The sequence below is a fragment of the Micropterus dolomieu genome, linkage group LG19 (genome assembly GCF_021292245.1).
Source record: "Micropterus dolomieu isolate WLL.071019.BEF.003 ecotype Adirondacks linkage group LG19, ASM2129224v1, whole genome shotgun sequence".
NCBI classification, from domain to species: Eukaryota; Metazoa; Chordata; class Actinopteri; order Centrarchiformes; family Centrarchidae; genus Micropterus; species Micropterus dolomieu.
Genome location: NC_060168.1, coordinates 17130296 through 17148498, shown reverse-complemented (window position 1 = coordinate 17148498; position 18203 = coordinate 17130296). Strand labels below are relative to the sequence as shown.

At 40.0% G+C, this 18203-nt stretch overlaps 1 protein-coding gene across 4 annotated transcripts; it reads left to right on the top strand.

The window, feature by feature from the left end:
* Nucleotides 1-1026: 1026 nt before the first annotated feature.
* Nucleotides 1027-17786, top strand: LOC123958123 (Kv channel-interacting protein 1). Of its 4 annotated transcripts, XM_046031344.1 has the most exons (9): nucleotides 6937-7003; nucleotides 7182-7375; nucleotides 11074-11198; nucleotides 12458-12527; nucleotides 12631-12701; nucleotides 12830-12937; nucleotides 13088-13192; nucleotides 15487-15549; nucleotides 16123-17786. In XM_046031344.1, exons 1-9 carry the CDS (start codon nucleotides 6948-6950, stop codon nucleotides 16168-16170), a joined length of 840 nt encoding a protein of 279 aa, XP_045887300.1. In that variant the 5' UTR covers nucleotides 6937-6947; the 3' UTR covers nucleotides 16171-17786. The 4 variants fall into 4 exon arrangements, with proteins under 4 accessions (XP_045887301.1, XP_045887300.1, XP_045887303.1 ...); XM_046031345.1 differs by lacking the exons at nucleotides 6937-7003; nucleotides 7182-7375 and adding an exon at nucleotides 1027-1128; XM_046031347.1 differs by lacking the exons at nucleotides 6937-7003; nucleotides 7182-7375 and adding an exon at nucleotides 9176-9303.
* The last annotated feature ends 417 nt before the right edge of the window (nucleotides 17787-18203 follow it).

Genomic DNA, 18203 nt, shown 5'->3' with positions numbered 1-18203 from the left:
TAAAAAGCGATTTGGTGTGTGTGTGTGTGTGTGCAGCTCTTAAAGGCAAGAGCACATACTCCTGCAGTGTTATCTGACACTTTTTTCCCCCTCTTTCCACCTTATTAAATATCTCATTCTTCTCATCCCTTGCTTTTTCCTGCTTTTAATCTCTCGCCTCTCATATCCTTGACTTTAAGCCCTTTCCCTCCTTTCTGCTGCCTGCCCATCTCTCTTCCCTCCTTTCTTCCTGCACTGGAAACCAATCCGCCACCACACACACACACACACAGACACTCTCTCCGCTCCTTTATCCATCCCCTGTTAGCATGTATGTGGGGGTATTATGGATGGATGAACAGGAATGATGGATGGAGCGAAGGGAGGTGTTGATGGATTGATGTGGCCTTTTCATGAGCAAACCGGCAAAGCAGAAGAGATGCACGAGGCTCTTCCTAATTATTTTCACATGCACATGTTTTCCCTTCACTCCACAATTCATATTTACCTCTCAAGTCAATATTTCAGCCTGTATCTATTTGCATGTTTGTCCTCTATCAAAGGAAAACACATGTGTTTAGATGTGAAATGCAACGGGTCATGTTTGTTGTTCTTTTTTTCCCGGAGTGATTCACGGAGTGTTATCGTTTACAAATCAATGCGTACACTCATATCAATTTATAATTTAGTGAATCAACATCCTGCCGATTTCATACTGAATCACGGATGCGCCGCTCGGGCTCTTGGCTTGTGGGTAAAGGTGGGAGGGAGGGGGGGGGGGCTACAGCCCCTAATGAAAAATCAAAAACAAGGAAATCAGTGTGGGGGGGTGAAGAGAGTGGGAAAGCGTGGGGATAAAAAGGGGAGAGAGAGAGAAAGGGAGGAGGAGCGCATATGGAGTGAGAAAGCGTGAAAGGAAGGTAGAAAGAGGGCTTCTGCCGAGAGAGTGGCAGGAGAGAGGGAGAGGGAGAGAGAAGGATGAGAAGAGGGAGTGTGTGTGTGTGTGTGTGTGTTCTAGCCGTCAAAACACGTGACAAAGAGATAGACTTCAGCACACAGACGCACTTGTTTCCACGACGACGACGGCAAACATGGGGGCTGTGGTGGGTACGCTGACCATGCAGACCAAGCAGAGGAGGCTGTCCAGGGGTGAGGGAATACACACACAAACATAAACACACACAGGCACATGCGTGTGCATTCTCTCCTACACACAAACATGAACACTATGGGCTGTTATTTCTCTTTTTAATGAACACATACATGCACCCACATACACAATGAAACTTTTAGCAGTGTGTTTTTATTCTATCTTCAAGGCACGCTCACTCTAGTGCAAATTTAAACAGCGCACGTACGCGAGCTGCGGACCAAAGATTAATAACTGCTGGTATTTCAGATGCAGTGAAAGAAATAGGGCATATGGTTTGTAGTTTGCGTGTGTGCGCAAGGGAAAGAGAGAGAGAGAGAAAGACCAACAGGTGTTCCCAGAGGAAAAAGAGAATCTTTTTATTCTACAACAAAGTTGGAGTGCGACTGTGTGTGTCTGCACCCGTGTGATTGTTGTTGTGCCTATCTTTTTCGACAGAACAAACCGAGGGAGGAGAGTAAGAGGCAGCTTCTTTGGGTGTGTGTGTATGTGTGTGGAGGCTTGAGGATGCGTGTGTCGCTCTGCCTGTCTGGCTGCGTGTGCAGATGCGGGCATCTACGCTGGTAAACACACACATGTCGGAGGTAGTTGTCACTCTGCTCACACACTGCTTCTCAGTCTTGCTGTTACCTTGGAAGCAGGGTAGCCATGGCAACAAAAGATGTCAGTTTTAGGGTAGGAGGGGTTGGGGGGCGGGGGGGTTTATGAGATTGGGGTATTCCTAAGTAAGTCAAGGCCATGTGAAAGAGACGCAGTAGTAGAGATGCAAATATACAGATGGAGCGAGGAGGGAGATGTTTTTATGAAGACCTGTTGCCTGTGGGAAATATTTTACTTACTCCTTACTCCTTGTAATAAAAACCTGTAAACCTCATTTATAGTAATCTAACAAAATCCAAACTGGCTGCTCCGATGAATGGGCAAACTGAGCAGGAGATCAGTGCCAGAATGAAAATATCCTCCATTGATAGCGTGTGGCCATTTAAACTTATTTGTTGAGGCAGGCTATTATTGGGTTTTCAGGAAATTTTCCAAGTGAGTGCATATGGCTCGTTTCATCTTCTTGTTTTTTTTTCTCCATAGGCTCAAACAAACACATTTCCCCATGGGTGTTAAAAAGGCAAGGTGTAAATTTGTTGCTATTTTGAATAATGAGGTGGTTGTAAATGCACTCGCAATCTGACTCTCTATGAACAAGACTTTTTTTATCTCCCCAAATGCCCCAACAAAAAAAACAAATCCATGAAATAATGGGATGTAGAGCCGAAGCTATTTGGAGGTTGTTTGTAATTCTGCTGTTGCTTTGTGTTTGTGGTCTCTCCCTCTCCTGATTTAACATGTTAGCTGTGTGCAGGATTATTGCAGCAGGGCTTGTGTACAGCCGCCTATTCTGTGGCGTTGCAGATAACTTGTTATCCGGGATCGTGACACTGACAGCAACACTGGAAGGGAGACACTGCCTGGCTGTAACATTGTGAGATTAGATTCCTACGTGATTGATCATCGAAGCACAAGCTTGTCACTGTTCTCTTAAGGAAAGAAATAAAAAATTTAATAAACGCCTCCCCGTGTTTGCATCCTGTGCCTTCCTGAGTATTTGCATGCCTCCTTCTCTGGACTGTCTGTTTTCATCAAGGCTGCTTGTTCTCTCAACTTGCTTTGTTTTTGGTCAAGTGTTCTTGTCTGTTTTTCCTGACAGCCTATGTTTGGTGGTAGTCTCCCCCTACTTGTTGTCTCGTCTGCCTGGTTTAGTTTGGCAGGCCAGCTGCTGTTTTCCTCCTCATCTGTTGTGGTGGCCTCTGACAGCTCATCTCTCTAGAAACATTTTCACCTGGCATTTTTCTCCCCTCCCTGGTGAATTTTTTTTTATTTCTTTTCAGCCCCTACATCTCTGTCTTCCTCACTTACTCCCTGCAGCAATATGTTGTCACTCCTCTGCTCCTCCTTAATCTTGCTTTCTTATTGCTTCCTGCTGCCTCCCTTTCCACTTCTCAACCTTGTCTGCTAGTTGTTTTTCCCACTGTTTCACATCTTTTTCTCTTCCATTTTACCCTGCTGCTTTCTCCTCTCCCTGTCCCCCACCTCTCCTCCGATTTTCTCCCTCCCACTCCCTTTCCACGCTTGTTTCTCTTTATCTTATTTCTAATTTTCCCCTCCACTCTCTCACATGCCACCACCACAATCTGCTCCTGGCACCCTCATCTCCATACCTCTCTCCCTCTCCTTTCATTTTTATGCCTCCGTTCTGTCTATCATTTGCTCCCTTCCTTCATCACCCACTCTCCCATTAGCTGGTGTGAGTGCTTATTAAGTCATCTTGTCATTCTCCTCTCATGGCATCCAGCCGTGTGTGTGTGTGTGTGTGTGTGTGTGTGTGCCGTATGGTTGTGTATTTCTGCCTAGACATGTATTTACTCAAAAATCAATATTGGCATGCTCCTATGTGTGCGTAAATGAGCTGTATTTGACTCACTCTTCTCAAACATAATCAACAGTGGCACACTAATGTGTGAGGAAGTGACATTAGGTGGATTTCTGTGTGTGTGTGTGTTTCTCCGCCTTACGTACACACAAACACACAACTACAAACACCCTCCAGCACTTCAGCCCTCCTTCACAGGCTGAGGATTAGTAAGCAAACCGATGTGTGTGCTTGTGTGTGTGAGCATGGAAGCATGGGAGTGTGTGTTGAAATGATGTGTTCATGTTTGTCTTGTTCGAGGGTGTGTGACTGCATGCATGTGGCTCTCTACATGTAGAAGTATGTGTTTTCAAGCAGAGCTAGTCTTCTGACTTTCAGTGAACCACCCAAAGGCAAGTCAGGGATTGGGCCAGTGTCCACTGGCTGCGATATTGACTGTGGTTAAACTGTGCATCTCAGAACGAGAGCTCGAATTCACGCCATGGAACTTGATTAGGTTATGCAGCTTTTGCATGGTGCATATAGGACTGTTGCATCTGAAATCTATTTTTGAGATACTTCCTCCATACCTCCAGGGAGCCCATGGCCAGTGGAGCTGCTACTTTCTTGGAGAGCCCCCTCCATCACTAAAGAGGCCGGTGAGAGTGAGGCCTATCCATTGCCGCCTAGATGGCAGATTAGGCTAATTCAGATTATGCAAATGACACACTCTCTGGCAAGGATTACAAGACACAGTACAGAGTACAGACCATAGCAGAGATAGAGTTGCAGAGAGAGAGGAGAGTTGGGCAGAGTGTGATAGATAAGAAATGGGGGAGAAGGGGGGATTCTGTGGGCAACACAAGAAAGGAAGATGTTGGGGAGAAATGAGAGCTAACATTAAATACCAGAGCCAGCAGTAGTTTAAGGGAAGCTATATGAAATCCTGTCTCTGGGCTGGAAGAAGTGTGTGTGTGCACTGAGTAAGAGGTATTTTTGTGACAGGGTGCTGGCTGGGGAGAGTGACAGACAGTCTTTCTTTTCTGACAGTTCAGGCCACCGCTTAATAATCCAAACAAGCTCTGTAAGAAAAAGGTTCAGGCTTTTAGTCACTGTCAAACTCCACTGTCTATAACAGCTTGTGTAAAAGATGGAAATGAAGCTCTCGAGGTGGCTTTTTAGGTTGGGTTTATCTAGGTTTTCCTAACCTGCTAAGTTTGCAGATTCAGATTTGGAACAGAGATCATGCCGTTTTCTAGATCTCACCCCTTAGCAACAAAAACGTTGCAATAGTACACTGCCACAGCACTTGTAAGTGTTAATCTTATGCTTTTACAAGAGGTTTCCTTGATCAGAATCTTGCAAATAGACCTTTGCTTACAAAAGCTTGCACCTCAGTATACTGTAGTGAGTGCAAATTATTCACATTTTCAAAAATGAGAAAAAAAGGAATGCTTCCTGTGCACCTGGACTTGCAAGGCATAGCAGGAGCACATAGTCCACACCCTAATATCCATGGATGGCTTACTGAACAGGCACAGGCCCAGTGGGTCAGGTGTCCCCTAAGCAGGAGCTTCACTTTGAAGTGACTGTTATTAACATTTTTTGTTGGAAAGTCAAAGTGCTCGGTCAAAAGTGGGAATGACTTGACAACCAAACCGCCACCCACAATATTAAGTATCTGCTGCTCCTATGTAAAATTGAAGTTTTCACATGTCAACATGTGAATTAATCACATATGAAATGGTTTTCCACATGTAACTATGACCTTGATGACTGAGAATCATCCACACTTTCTCTCTGCTTTGTTTTTAATGTTTCTATTTCTTGCAACTGTCTTTTAATATACTTTTTTACAGTAATATTATTATGTGATAAACACGTGAAACATGTTTGGCATATATGAAGCACACATGTGGGTTTTTGTATGTATCCATTTATTAATGTATATTTAAGCCACATTAAGCAGTTGCGATATTATGGAAAGGTCTGCTTTAAGAAAATATAACATGCGTCACAAGTTTCCTTTAATACTCTGTGTGAATGAACTGTGGCAGGAAGCTTTCTCATTCCCTATGTCTGTGCGTTATACCATGACAGAAATGTTGCAGATTGGTCACAGAGAGAGAGAGAGAGAGAGCTGAAGGTTGATTACTTGAACAAACACAGTCTACACTTAATCATCCTTATCAAGTGATGTTGACACTACTGAGCATCTTTAAAATGTAAAAAGGCAAATTAAATTAAAAGCTACTCTTACCACTAGATGTGATTTTACCCATCACTGCTGCAACAGTAAACAGAACAGTAAATAAAGCAAACCTTCAACTGACAACTCTGTGGGAAACCTCTTGATAAAGCAGAGCCGCCTGGAGTCTGCAATCAGTGGCTACACTTCGGCTCGTTTGGGCGATCACAGCTCCTTTTTACATTCATGTTGAGACTATAAATGTGTGCCTGCTGGTCGCATACTACTACTACTACTACTACATACTGCGTTTCTGAAATATTCCATTTTTATTTCATTTGTGTTTTACCATTCCGTACATGCTTTATATTTTGAGAACATTTACATTTACTCATTTGGCAGACGCTTTTATCCAAAACATCTTACATTTGAGGAAACAACATACAAGTATCATTAAAGTAAGAGATCTACAAATAACAATAGATGCTAGTAAGAGCAGCAGTAATACTAGTAAGAGCTGTTAGCGCACACCTCATCAGTGGGATAGATACCTAGGGGATGCAATAAGAAATGCAATCAAGACAAGCGAGTTGTAAGGAGATAGAGGAAGAGGAGCACAAAAAGAGGAGACAAAAGACAAAGGAGACATTGTGTTCTGATTGTCTAAGCAGTATCACTATATGACTAAACATATCAGCTAAATCTAACACATAACACACACAAAGTAACACATGTAATGAAGGGGAGAACACATCTTCATCAGATTCTGTCACACACACTGGTGTCCTCTGTGTTAGTTTCTGCTGCACCCTGCTGGTATGTACAGGTTGGAGCAGGTTATGTAGCTCCCTCTACTCACACGTTACAATATCCAGTCTCTATGCATTATAGGCATATTAAAAGGCCAGAGGCATGTTTGGTTAAAAAAAAAAGTCACTTTATAGTATATGAAGCCTTCTGTTGTTTGGGGATGACAATGTCTGTTAATGGGGCCAATTAATTGCTGATCTGCTCTTGAACACACACATGCATACACATGCACACTGTCCCAAAACAAAAACATACGGTCATCCAGTGGAAGGTGAGTTTGTCATTGTTACTGTGTGCTCAGTTCCCACAGAGTGAAGGACACCGAAGTCACTGAAACGGGGGGGCCGAGAGAGAGAGAGAGAGAGAGAGAGAGAGAGAGAGTTGGTGGGATGGAGCGAAGGTCGGGACAAGAGAGGAAGATGCCCCAGGGAGTAGAGAGACAGGGGGATAAAAAAACAGAGATAGAGAGAAGCAGGTGAGTGCTGATCTCATTGTAGAAGGAAGCAGATGGATAGAAAGTTTATATGCATAAGAGAAAGAAAGGGAGACATGCAAAGAGAAACAATAGCCAAATTGAGTTACATGAGGTGAAAAGCTATAGCAAGTCCAAGTTTAGAATACGTTTTTTCTTGCATATTTCTATGTGGTGAAAGTCTCAAGATTAAAAAAAAACGCAATACCAGGAGAGCTGGAGACACAAAGCTTCTAGAGGCCAGTGGAAAGAAAGACGTAGTCAAAATGGAACGAGAGGTGCAGAGTGAGAACAGCTTACACACTATAGCCATCATTCTGCTGTGTTGTGGGGCCGTCAAAATGCTGCACCTACTGGGAGTCATCACTGTAGAGGGTGAGTCAGTACTACAACTACTATCAGGGTAATACAGCACCGACCCAAGTTGGAAGGAGGTTGTGTTCAGCATTGCTGGAGATTTGCACTCTCAAATGCATGTAATGTAGTTATGACTTCTGAATTATTGCCATTAACTAGTCAAATGATTTAGGTTTGCCGTAGTGTGTATTTGTTTCTCTGCTGCTTTTGATATTCTAAATCTGCTATGGCCATCTGAACATTACATTGGTTTGTGTACAGATAATAATTCTGCTGAAATACTCAATAAACATTACTGTTACTACAGTCTCTACAGAAAACTGAGCTGCTACAACAAACTAAATGTAAAGATTAATAAAGAAAAATCTCAGTAAGTTAATATAGTGATAATTACGCCCCAGCCCCAGCTTGTAATTTACAAATCTTAAATTGTTAATGAATGTCCTTGTGTATTGATACTTTCTAAACATTTATCATAACGTTGCATAGGTTTTTTAACCGCATACATATACACTATACTGTATATCTTGTCTTTGTACATGCTGAAATGTTCTTTCCAATTTAAAACCTGAACACTAACTGATCCTGACTCACACTTGCGTTATTAATTGAGTCAGGTCAGTTTTGTTTATATGGCCTCAGACCTTCAATATACTGTAATTTTTCTATGCATTCTGTGTATGTCAAAGCAACTTAATAGCCCTCTTAGATGCTAAAAAAACATGGACATATATGCTAAAGGGATTGGTGTGACTTTTTAATCGTACTTTGAGACAGGATGTCCTGTGCTGTGGTAGTTTTCAGTGTAAGCATGGGGCATGACGGTGACTGTGCAGGTGCCATCAAGCTTTTAACATGGACAATAGAGTTGCAGTGAAGCCTTAGGGGAGTGCATATTCTTAAAATATAAACCAAAAAAACTGAAGCAGTTGCTGGTGTGATGTCATCTTATGTGTACAGTGTAAGAGCATCGCATCAGGGTCTGCGTTTTGAATTAATTTACAAGAACATGTGCATCAAACTTCACTGGTATGTGTTATATATTATATATTATCATAGTTTGGTGTGTGTGTGTGTGTGTGTGTGTGTGTGTGTGTCATGAAGTAGGACGCAATAGACTTTACCTGAAGACCAATAGCAATTGGGTGTGAATAATTGCAGCTTGCGCATGAGTGTGAACCTCCACCCTAATGGGATGCTGAGAAATACTGAACTGCCTGAGTGATGAAATGAATGGCCTTAAGGGGCTGTGTGTGCGTTTGTGTGTGTGAATGAGGCAAGGGAAAGGAGCTATATAAAGAGAGACTGCTTAGCAACTCAACAGAAGTGATACAAAGCAATAATGTAAGAATGCATACATAATGAGGAAAATTAGTGGCCACAGTGTTAAAAGCTCTTGGTGGATAACATATTATTGAATTTTATGTTGACTATTACAGTTTAAAATGAGTTGCTTTTTGTTTTGCAGTGTACTAGCACAGTGAAGTGCCACATTTGAGGGGCGTGTTTAGATCAGTGGTTCAAGAGGATGTAACATTATAACTGACATTTAAATTCAGACCCACATTGCTCTTAAACCATGATGACAGAACTTCTGTGCAGTTATTTATATGAATAAGTCTGTTGATTTATTAAATGGTAACACTGGATACTGAGTCTAAAAAGGCTAGACTGTTGACTGAGGTTTAATTTAGTGAGATGAAGTGGTCTTTACCTGGCACAGTAAAAACGCCGACCTGGTAGCTATGATTCACTGAGAGAACAGAACCGAAGAGGTACTGATATAATGAATTTCTATTTCAGGACTGTTGATGTTTCAAAATCTGGATTGCCAAGGACAGTGTGAACTTTGCGCTCATTGACACTTTCATTAAAGCAGAGCAGGAGCTCTTAAAAATGCTTTAGCTCACCCCTTGTGACTGTACCAGTGTCCATTCAAACACACTGTAAGTTTAAATTCTCTTAATTTACTGGTTTTGGAGTGAGCAGTGGTAAATCAGACACTGACGGTTTTGAGGACTGTTGTGATGACCACACTTCGCATTTAAAGACTGAGGAATTTGTACTTGATCGCCATGCAGTCCTGCAACCCTAACACACTAATGTCTAAATGTGTATCTGCCATAGAGTCCTGTCCTCCAATGCACCTATCCATCACTCTGATTTTTAACTATAATGATACAGGAATATTATAACTTTAGGTTATATGCTCCACCTGGGTTTGCCAGGTTAAGGCCGGTCAGTGATGAACAGTCACACAGACATTATTCTGAAACGGCTTTCATAAAACGTACCATCTTATTACTTAAGCACCAGTAGTTTTTTTTTTTTCTTTTAACTACTACATATTATGAACACTTTATCATATTCAGAATTTTTATTACTATTTCTATTAAATTATGCACAGTGTGTGCATAATTATGACATTGTAGGTTGCTTCAGGGAGTTGGTGCACACTTGTGCAAATGTGTAGATGAGTGTCTGTGATAAAGAGAGGGGAGGGGTGTGTCGTGCTTTTACACTCATGTTCACCTATATATGTGTGTGTGTGTGTGTGTGTGTGTGTGTGTGTGTTGTTTCAGAGTCAGTGGTTTGTCCTCTCTCACCTGCCCTCCAGCAAGGAGAGTAATGAGTTGTTAATCACAGGGCCAGTGAGAGGAAGAACATGGAGCTGTTAGACTGACCTCTATCTCTCAGCACCTCCTCTCCTTCTCTTTTAAAAAAAAGGAGAAGTTTAAAAAATACTTTTATTATTTCTGCCTTTCCCAATAGAATAAATAGGAAATATTTCAAACTTGACACAAGTATTTCCCTTCACATACAGTGGATAGAAAAAGTCTACACACCCCTATTAAAATGCCAGGTTCTTATGGTCTAAAATAATCAGACAAAGATAAATCATGTCAGAACTTTTTCCACCTTTAATGTGACCTATAATGTGAACAATTCATTTGAAAAACAAATTGAAATCTTTGAGGGGGGAAAAATGAAAAATAAAACCCCTCAAATAACCGGGTTGCATAAGTGTACACACCCTTAAACTAATACTTTGTTGAAGCACCTTTTGATTTTATTACAGCAGTCAGTCTTTTTGGGTAGGAGTCTATTAGCATGGCTCATCTTGACGTGGCAATATTTGCCCACTCTTCTTTGCAAAAGTGCTCCAAATCTGTCAGATGCTTCACTGTGGGTATGGTGTTCCTTGGGTGATGTGCAGTGTTGTTTTTGCACCAAACATACCTTGTGGAAAATCCTACTAGAACAGCTGAGCTTTATTTGTGATTAATCAGAGTCACTTTAAATGATGGCAGGTGTGTAATGACTTCTAGTTAACCTGAGTTTGAATGTGATTGGTTAATTCTGAACACAGCCACATCCCCAGTTATAAGAGGGTGTGCACACTTATGCAACCAGGTTATTGTAAGGTTTTTATTTTTCATTTTTCCCCCTCGAAGATTTCAGTTTGTTTTTCAATTGAATTGTTCACATTATAGGTCACATTAAAGGCGGAAACAGTTCTGACATTATTTATCTTTGTCTCATTATTTTACATCATAAGAACCTGGCATTTTAACAGGGGTGTGTAGACTTTTTCTATCCACTGTATATCCACTTCCTTCTTTTCTATATTACTTGGATTATCGTTCTTTTCTTTTACTTTCACACTCTTTTGTTGCATGTAATGTAAAAGTTATGTTTCTTGTGTGTTTCTTCAGACAAAACTGATGATGATTTGGAGATTACGATGGTGTGCCATCGACCAGAGGGCCTTGACCAGCTAGAAGCTCAAACCAACTTCAGCAAAAGAGAACTCCAAGTGCTCTACCGGGGCTTTAAGAATGTAAGTGACTGTACAGGTGCATTAAGTCAAAGGAACAAAGCATTGTGTTGTGCTAATGTCAAGACTTGCTGAATCAAGATTCAGATTTTTTTTTTATGTGTATAAGTTTAGCTTAAAATAATGATGAATACTTCACCCAAGAATTATGTTTGAACATTTTTGTATTAATTTGTGAATTTAAAAAAGATTTACTAAACAGCTGGAAACCTTCAGTCTCATCCTGGCTTGTGTGGTAAACCCAGCTTAAGGCAACAGACGAGATAAGGCAACTTTTTTTATATAGCACATTTCATACACCCGGGCAATTCATTGTGCTTTACAGGGTAAAAAATAATTGCAAAGGTAAAATATTTACAATTTCGCAGAAAAGTGCAAATGTATTTACATACAAGACTTTAAAATTAATAAATAAAAGAACATAGACCCCCCCCCCCCACACACACGCACACATTTAAATGTACAATTTAATTAAGTCAAGAACAATTTAAAACAATAAAAAATAATGCCATTTAAAAGACATGCTGATTGATTGATTTATAGATTGATTCATTGATCAGGCCTCCTGGTAAAATATTTCATCTCTGCCTCTAAACTGAAAAAATATGAGGTGGATAACAAAAGCGTAAAACTGTGCCAAACATCTCTTTTGGTTAAATAATGCTTTTGACACTGAGTTTGAAGTAAAGACATACATGCACAGATTGTGACCGATTATTATTATTAACAGTCTGGTGCAGAAGGAGGTATCCTTCAGTATCACTTTGTGTGTCTCTCCAATAAAAGGCACTGATTAGAGGACAGATCACAGTCATTTTTTACTGGGATAAAATTTATTTTAACTCATGTATATTTATATTGCTATACTATAGCTACAGCAGATTTTTTAAAACTCTTCTTTAAAGGTTTGATGTATCCCAGAAAGGAAAAATATTCAGTGGTTATATTGTATTTTATATTATATATTTATTTTTATCATTGTTTTGTAACTCTATGATTGTTATATTTCAGCGCAGATCCTGTTTGCAATGGTTCTTTTTTACTTTTACTATATAAATATACTTTTAAGTTGTAATAAACAGACCCTGTACCCAGGGGATACCCAGGGTACAGGGTACACGGTTTAACCAGTAGCCAGTCTCCCATCGCCCTCTTTCCATCTGTCCCTGTCCACTTCTATGTGACCCGTCCCTCAAGTTGTTACTACAGCTTATATCTCCCATGTCCTCACCCTCCCTTTCTGTCTCCCTCTCTCTTTCCAGGAGTGTCCAAGTGGCATCGTAAATGAGGAAACCTTCAAGCAAATATACTCTCAGTTCTTTCCTCATGGAGGTAAAGAGAGAGTGTGTGTTGTACTGTTTGCATCAATACCTGTTTTTGTCTTCGTGTTGTTTCTCCCCAGTGTATTGACAAGCCTTTTCTTCTTCTCTTGCAGATGCCAGCACCTACGCACACTTCCTGTTCAACGCATTTGACTCAGCACATACCGGCTCCATAAAGTTTGAGGTTTGCTCGTTTGCTGGGTTTTTGCACACTAACTTGGGTTTTGGAAAGTTCTTATTCAAAAAATATTCTTGTTTTTATCTCCAAACTCATTTTTAAGTTTTTCATTCTGTCCCTTTTCTCTCCTTCAGGACTTTGTAACAGCTCTGTCCATCCTGCTGAGGGGCTCCGTCACTGAGAAGCTGCAGTGGACCTTTAACCTTTACGATATCAACAGAGATGGATACATCAACAAAGAGGTATGTGTGTGTGTGTGTGTTTGTGCATGACTAACCTTCATTGATTTTCAAATTGTGGTTATATGTACACTGAGTTAGTATTTTTATGTGACTCTCACACTCTCACACGTCTCATGTTTGTGTGTGTGTTTGTACTTTTGTGTTTCATAGGAGATGACAGACATTGTCAGAGCGATATATGACATGATGGGGAAGTACACTTACCCTGTCTTGAAAACTGACGCACCCAAACAACATGTGGAAGCCTTCTTTCAGGTAACAACACCTGAGTCCTTTATTTAAGTCTGATAACAACAACACAAATATTGATGATTAACCAAACAAGGATGCATCAATCTAACGCATGCTTTACATTTCCTGGAAGCATCGGCAGCACAAGAAAAGCTGTGTGGTTAGAGCAGCGATAGCCATGGCTTAAGAGCAAATAAAAGAGTGAAAATAAACTAAACTTTCTAAATTAAATAAGACATCTCAATGCTGGACACAGTGAGTAGTGGCTGGTGATCTGACAAGTGCAGTGACACCACAGCAAAGAGCGCCTGGTAACAAAGAAGCTGCCAAAATGACATGATGACCATGAGCTCACAGAATAGGCGGCTGATTTCAGCAGTGGTGGAAGAAGCATTCAGGGCCGGTATTTATCAAGCTTCTCAAAGTGCCATTTTAGTCTTAAGTGCCGAGAATTCATGAAATTTACTCCTACTTTTAAACTTAAGAATAAAAGCAAGTTATCAAATTTCTCAAAGCTAAGAATCACTCTTATTCTCCCAGTTATTTAAGACAGCTTGAGAGGTCTCTCAAGTGATTAGGAGCTGCCAGTAGGGGCTTGTGATGGCACTGTGGAGACAGAGACATGCATCTTTCAGGAGAGGAAGAATGTTTCTGAATTATTTGACGACGCACAATTAATAAGACGGGGTCGGACAGCGCAGGCATAAACTTTGTCAACGAGTTGGTGAGGGACATCATCTCACCACTGACTTCACAGAGTCATGCATTTTCAGTTAAACTGAAGGAGATGATGCTTTGTTTATTTGCCACAGGACAAATGCAGCAATGCAGATGATTGTGGCCATCACAACCATCAATAAGCCGAATAGTCATGGAAACAATTATAGCACTAGCTCCACACACTGTCACGCGTTTCATCGACTTCCCAACAACAACCCCGTAATTCGAAAGAAGCAAGCAAGCACAGTTCATGCAAAAAGCCGGCAATACAGGAGTAGTAGGCGCATTGATGGTGCTCATATAAAGATAAACTTTTTTATCTTTCATTTATTAATGTATAGGCCTATATCATAATGTATTATCTTGAAAATTCTTTATTTTTAAATGTGTGCTGAATATAAACTCCACTTAAGAATTTCACCATTCAATGTGAATTTATCTGAGAATGTTCTTAAATAAGGAAATCTATTCAGTGATCGGTCCTTGGCTACAACGTCATCCAAAATAATAATAATAATAATAATAATCCTTATTTGTAGAGCACTTTTCAAAAACAAGTTACAAAGTGCTTTAACAAGTGTAAAGAATAATACAAAAAAAAAAGAAGAAAATCCTGTTTGCGGCACAGCAAAGTGTCGTAAATCAGCACTAAGACTGGCACTTAAGATTTACTTCACTCAAATTAGGACTATGATGCTTGATAACTAACTTTTAAACACAGCTTTGAGCCAAGAATTTTTTTCACTCTTAAGTCAGTTCTTAGCAGTGTTCTTATGAGTAATTCTGAGAAGCTTGATAAATACGGGCCCAGATCCTTTACTTATGTAAAAGTACTAATGCCACTGTGAAAATACATGTAAAAGTCCTGCTTTCAAACCTTATTTAAGTAAAAGTATGTAAGTATTGTAAGTAAACATTATTTGTTATAGTATGAAAAGTAAAAATACTCATTGTGCAGTAAAATGGTCCCTGTCAGTGTTTAATTATCATATATGATGGATTAATATTACTGCTGCGTTAATGTGTATGTTACATTTTACTGCTGTATTTGTTTATGGTTGTGGTAAGTTTAGCTACTTTAACAGTGATAGATTAATCAGGCCAATATCTGGCATTTTGAGATAATCAGAATCGGCCGATACCTGCACTCATGAGGCCAATATATCATCCTTAATGACAGCAAATCACAGCTAAAACAATTAATAATACATATATATTCTTTATTTTGATATCGGCATTATGTATCGGCCGCCTGCTCTAAGAAGTCCACATTTCATGAGCACAGAAATACAGACCTGTTTTCAGATTTGTGACGATGCATTTTCCAGCTAATTCAAGGAGGTTAATCCTTCAGTTCCTCAGAAAAATGTTTGTTCACCAAATTTGGAGATACATTGTTTGTTTTTCACTGGACAGGATATGACATTTGTAACCTGAAAAGTAACTATCTAGTACAGTAAATGTACTTACATTCCACCACTGGATTTTAGTTCGATGTCTATTTATATACACACTGCATTTGTATCTTTGGGTGGCATGCTAATATCTCCCCTGACCTTGGGTAGACAGCCTGACAGCGTGTGCTTTGCTTTATACAGAAAATGGACAAAAACAGAGACGGTGTGGTCACTCTTGATGAATTCATCTTTTCGTGTCAAGAGGTACTCTCTTTATTTTCTTCTCTCTATAATTCTGAGACCCCTTTAACTTTGCAGTAGAGGGCTGAATTCCATTAAGCTGCTTCAGTTTAAGGGTATTGTGCGTGCTGGCTCACTGTCACTCTGTCACAGCAATTGTTGGGTCTCTGTAAGTAATATAAGGCAAAGGTCTAGACCTGCTCTTAATGAAATGTGCCCTGAGATAACCTCTGTTATGATTTTGAGCTATATAAATAAAATTGGATTAACAGAGCCATTATCAGTAAAAGCTGTGCTTTTCCGATTGTGACAAGTCAAAATGTCTGCACTAGCTTTTTGCACAAAAAATTAAGCAAATTTACTTACTATATACAAAAAGCATTGTTTTCTCTCCCTTTACATGTCTCACTATACTGTCTATTAATTATGGTCTTTGCTTTCAATATCATTGTGTGTGTCTGCAGTGAGATTGCTCACTGACATTTTACAGGCTTTCACTGCCCCCTAGTGGCCAGTAAACTGAATTAAAAGGTGATTACTGGATGACTTTCTCCTCACTGTCAGCTTCTTAATTTTTTCATCTTCCATCTTTCACAGGATGAAAACATCATGAGGTCCCTGCAGCTCTTTGAAAATGTCATCTAGACAACAAAGAAGTGGGAGAAAGTGCAATAGACAAAAGCACAGAGCGAGAAAAGAAGAAAGGGAAGGAGAGTTGAATGTCCAAGAGAAAAGGAACAGCATAGCTTGCTATTGAAAACAAGGATCTTGTCACTCTATGTGGGACTATTTCCACAGAACTTCATGGAGGGCCATCTTGCTGTAACAAAATCCATGGCCACAAACCATCACTGGTTTTGGATAAATGTCTTTAAGACTTAAACCCTTCATTTGACCATTTACCTTGTCTCCATCGCCCTTGTTTGTTGCTGTCACTTTAGAGAGTGTGTAAATACTGATTCTCTAATACTTTTCCTGAAATATGTCAGATGAACCACATTATCAAGCAGGACTGGAATTCCTAAAAGCACCTTAGCAGTGAGATCAACCAAGATGCATACTCGGTGCATCTGAAGCTTAAATAAGGCTTTTTTTCATCTTGAATTTCTGTGTCAATACAACAAATGTGAGCAATATTGTGAAGCATGCAAGACAGAGGCCTACGGCATATTTGCCGTATAGGTACCATTTAAAAAGAAAACAACAAAAAAAACTTGGTGGCCATATACTCTTGCTAAGTGTATACATATGGGAAGCCGTGGTCTGGGTGTAGCATCTCACAGAGCCACCACATGTGTTTACAGAGTAAATTCAGGCACAGGCCTGTAAAGGTTTGCAGAGCTGAATTTGACCTCCTACGTCTCGTGACAAAAGCCCTCTTTACTCCTACCGTGTGATCCAGTGGTGTCAGTCAGTGTTTCAGTGTCGTAACAACTCCACTGTAGATATTTAACTGTTGTATCTGTGGCTTCTTCTCACTGTATGGAATCATTCGTGTCCGTCTGGATGTTTCTGATTCTGCCTGTCTGTCTCTCTGATTGGATATAACTGTAATTAATCTACCTGCCATTCATTAAAAGTCCATTTAGAGGTTTACTGGCAAACAGATGCAGAGTGATACAGGGACATGCATATGTTTGTGTGTGCGTGTGTGTGTGAGTGTTATCCTCATGCAAAGTTTCTGTTTTCCTGATTTAAAAAAATGAGTGTCATGATTCGAGCATGTAGCTTTATCTTGAGGCTCAGTCTGGCTGAGCTGACAATGTTCCTGCTAGAGAGGAGAGTTTCATCGTCAGTTCTGTCTGTTTTTAAAAATGTTGACTCAGAGCGACTAACCTTTCACTGTGAGGGAGAGACAAAAGAGGGGAGAGCTAGAAGGAAGGACTGTGGGGAAAGAATAGACTGAGACATAAGAGGCGAGAATAAGGCAGAAGACGAGAGAGACCTTTTCACTGATTCTGAAGGAATGGAAGCCATGTTTCTAACAAGAGCCATCATTTTGAAGATTGAGCAGGACAAAAATACAGATTTATAAATGATTTGCTGTCATGCCCACTCACTGTGCTACCAGTAGTGTAATAAAACTCCTTGCTGAGCTGTGTTGCGGCTCATCTCAAATGTACCCAGACATTCTTCCAGACAGACTGACAGACAGGAAGACAAACAGATAGACAGCTCAAACCTGTCAGAATGAAATCATGTGTGTATTGAAATACTGTATAAAATCATTATATTTATCAATAAACTTTTCAAGAAACAAACTTAATTCGTCTATTTTTTTATAACCTTGTCGCTCCATAACTTTTTTTATAATTATTGTGTATTAAAACCTTAAAATCTTTTTTTTTTAAATGATGAACCATAAAAAGCACAAGCCAAAAAAAGGGTCACAAGAATGGTTTATACTGTTATTTACACATATACAATGAAAGTACAAAAAGAGTTGTACATTTGTGCCTCCATCCCGAAGGACGCGGCCCACAAATAAAGCATGATAATGTGCATATGAAAAAAACCGTCACCACCATCACTAAACATGCATCACTCCTTTTATTACCCAACTTAGAGCCTCTTTCATATTTTCTTCACTTCTCTCCCCTGTAATCCTGACATCTATTTTCCTTTTATTACCGCTCCCAAAAGCATTTTCCCCTTAACGTTAACATTTTAGGCATCAT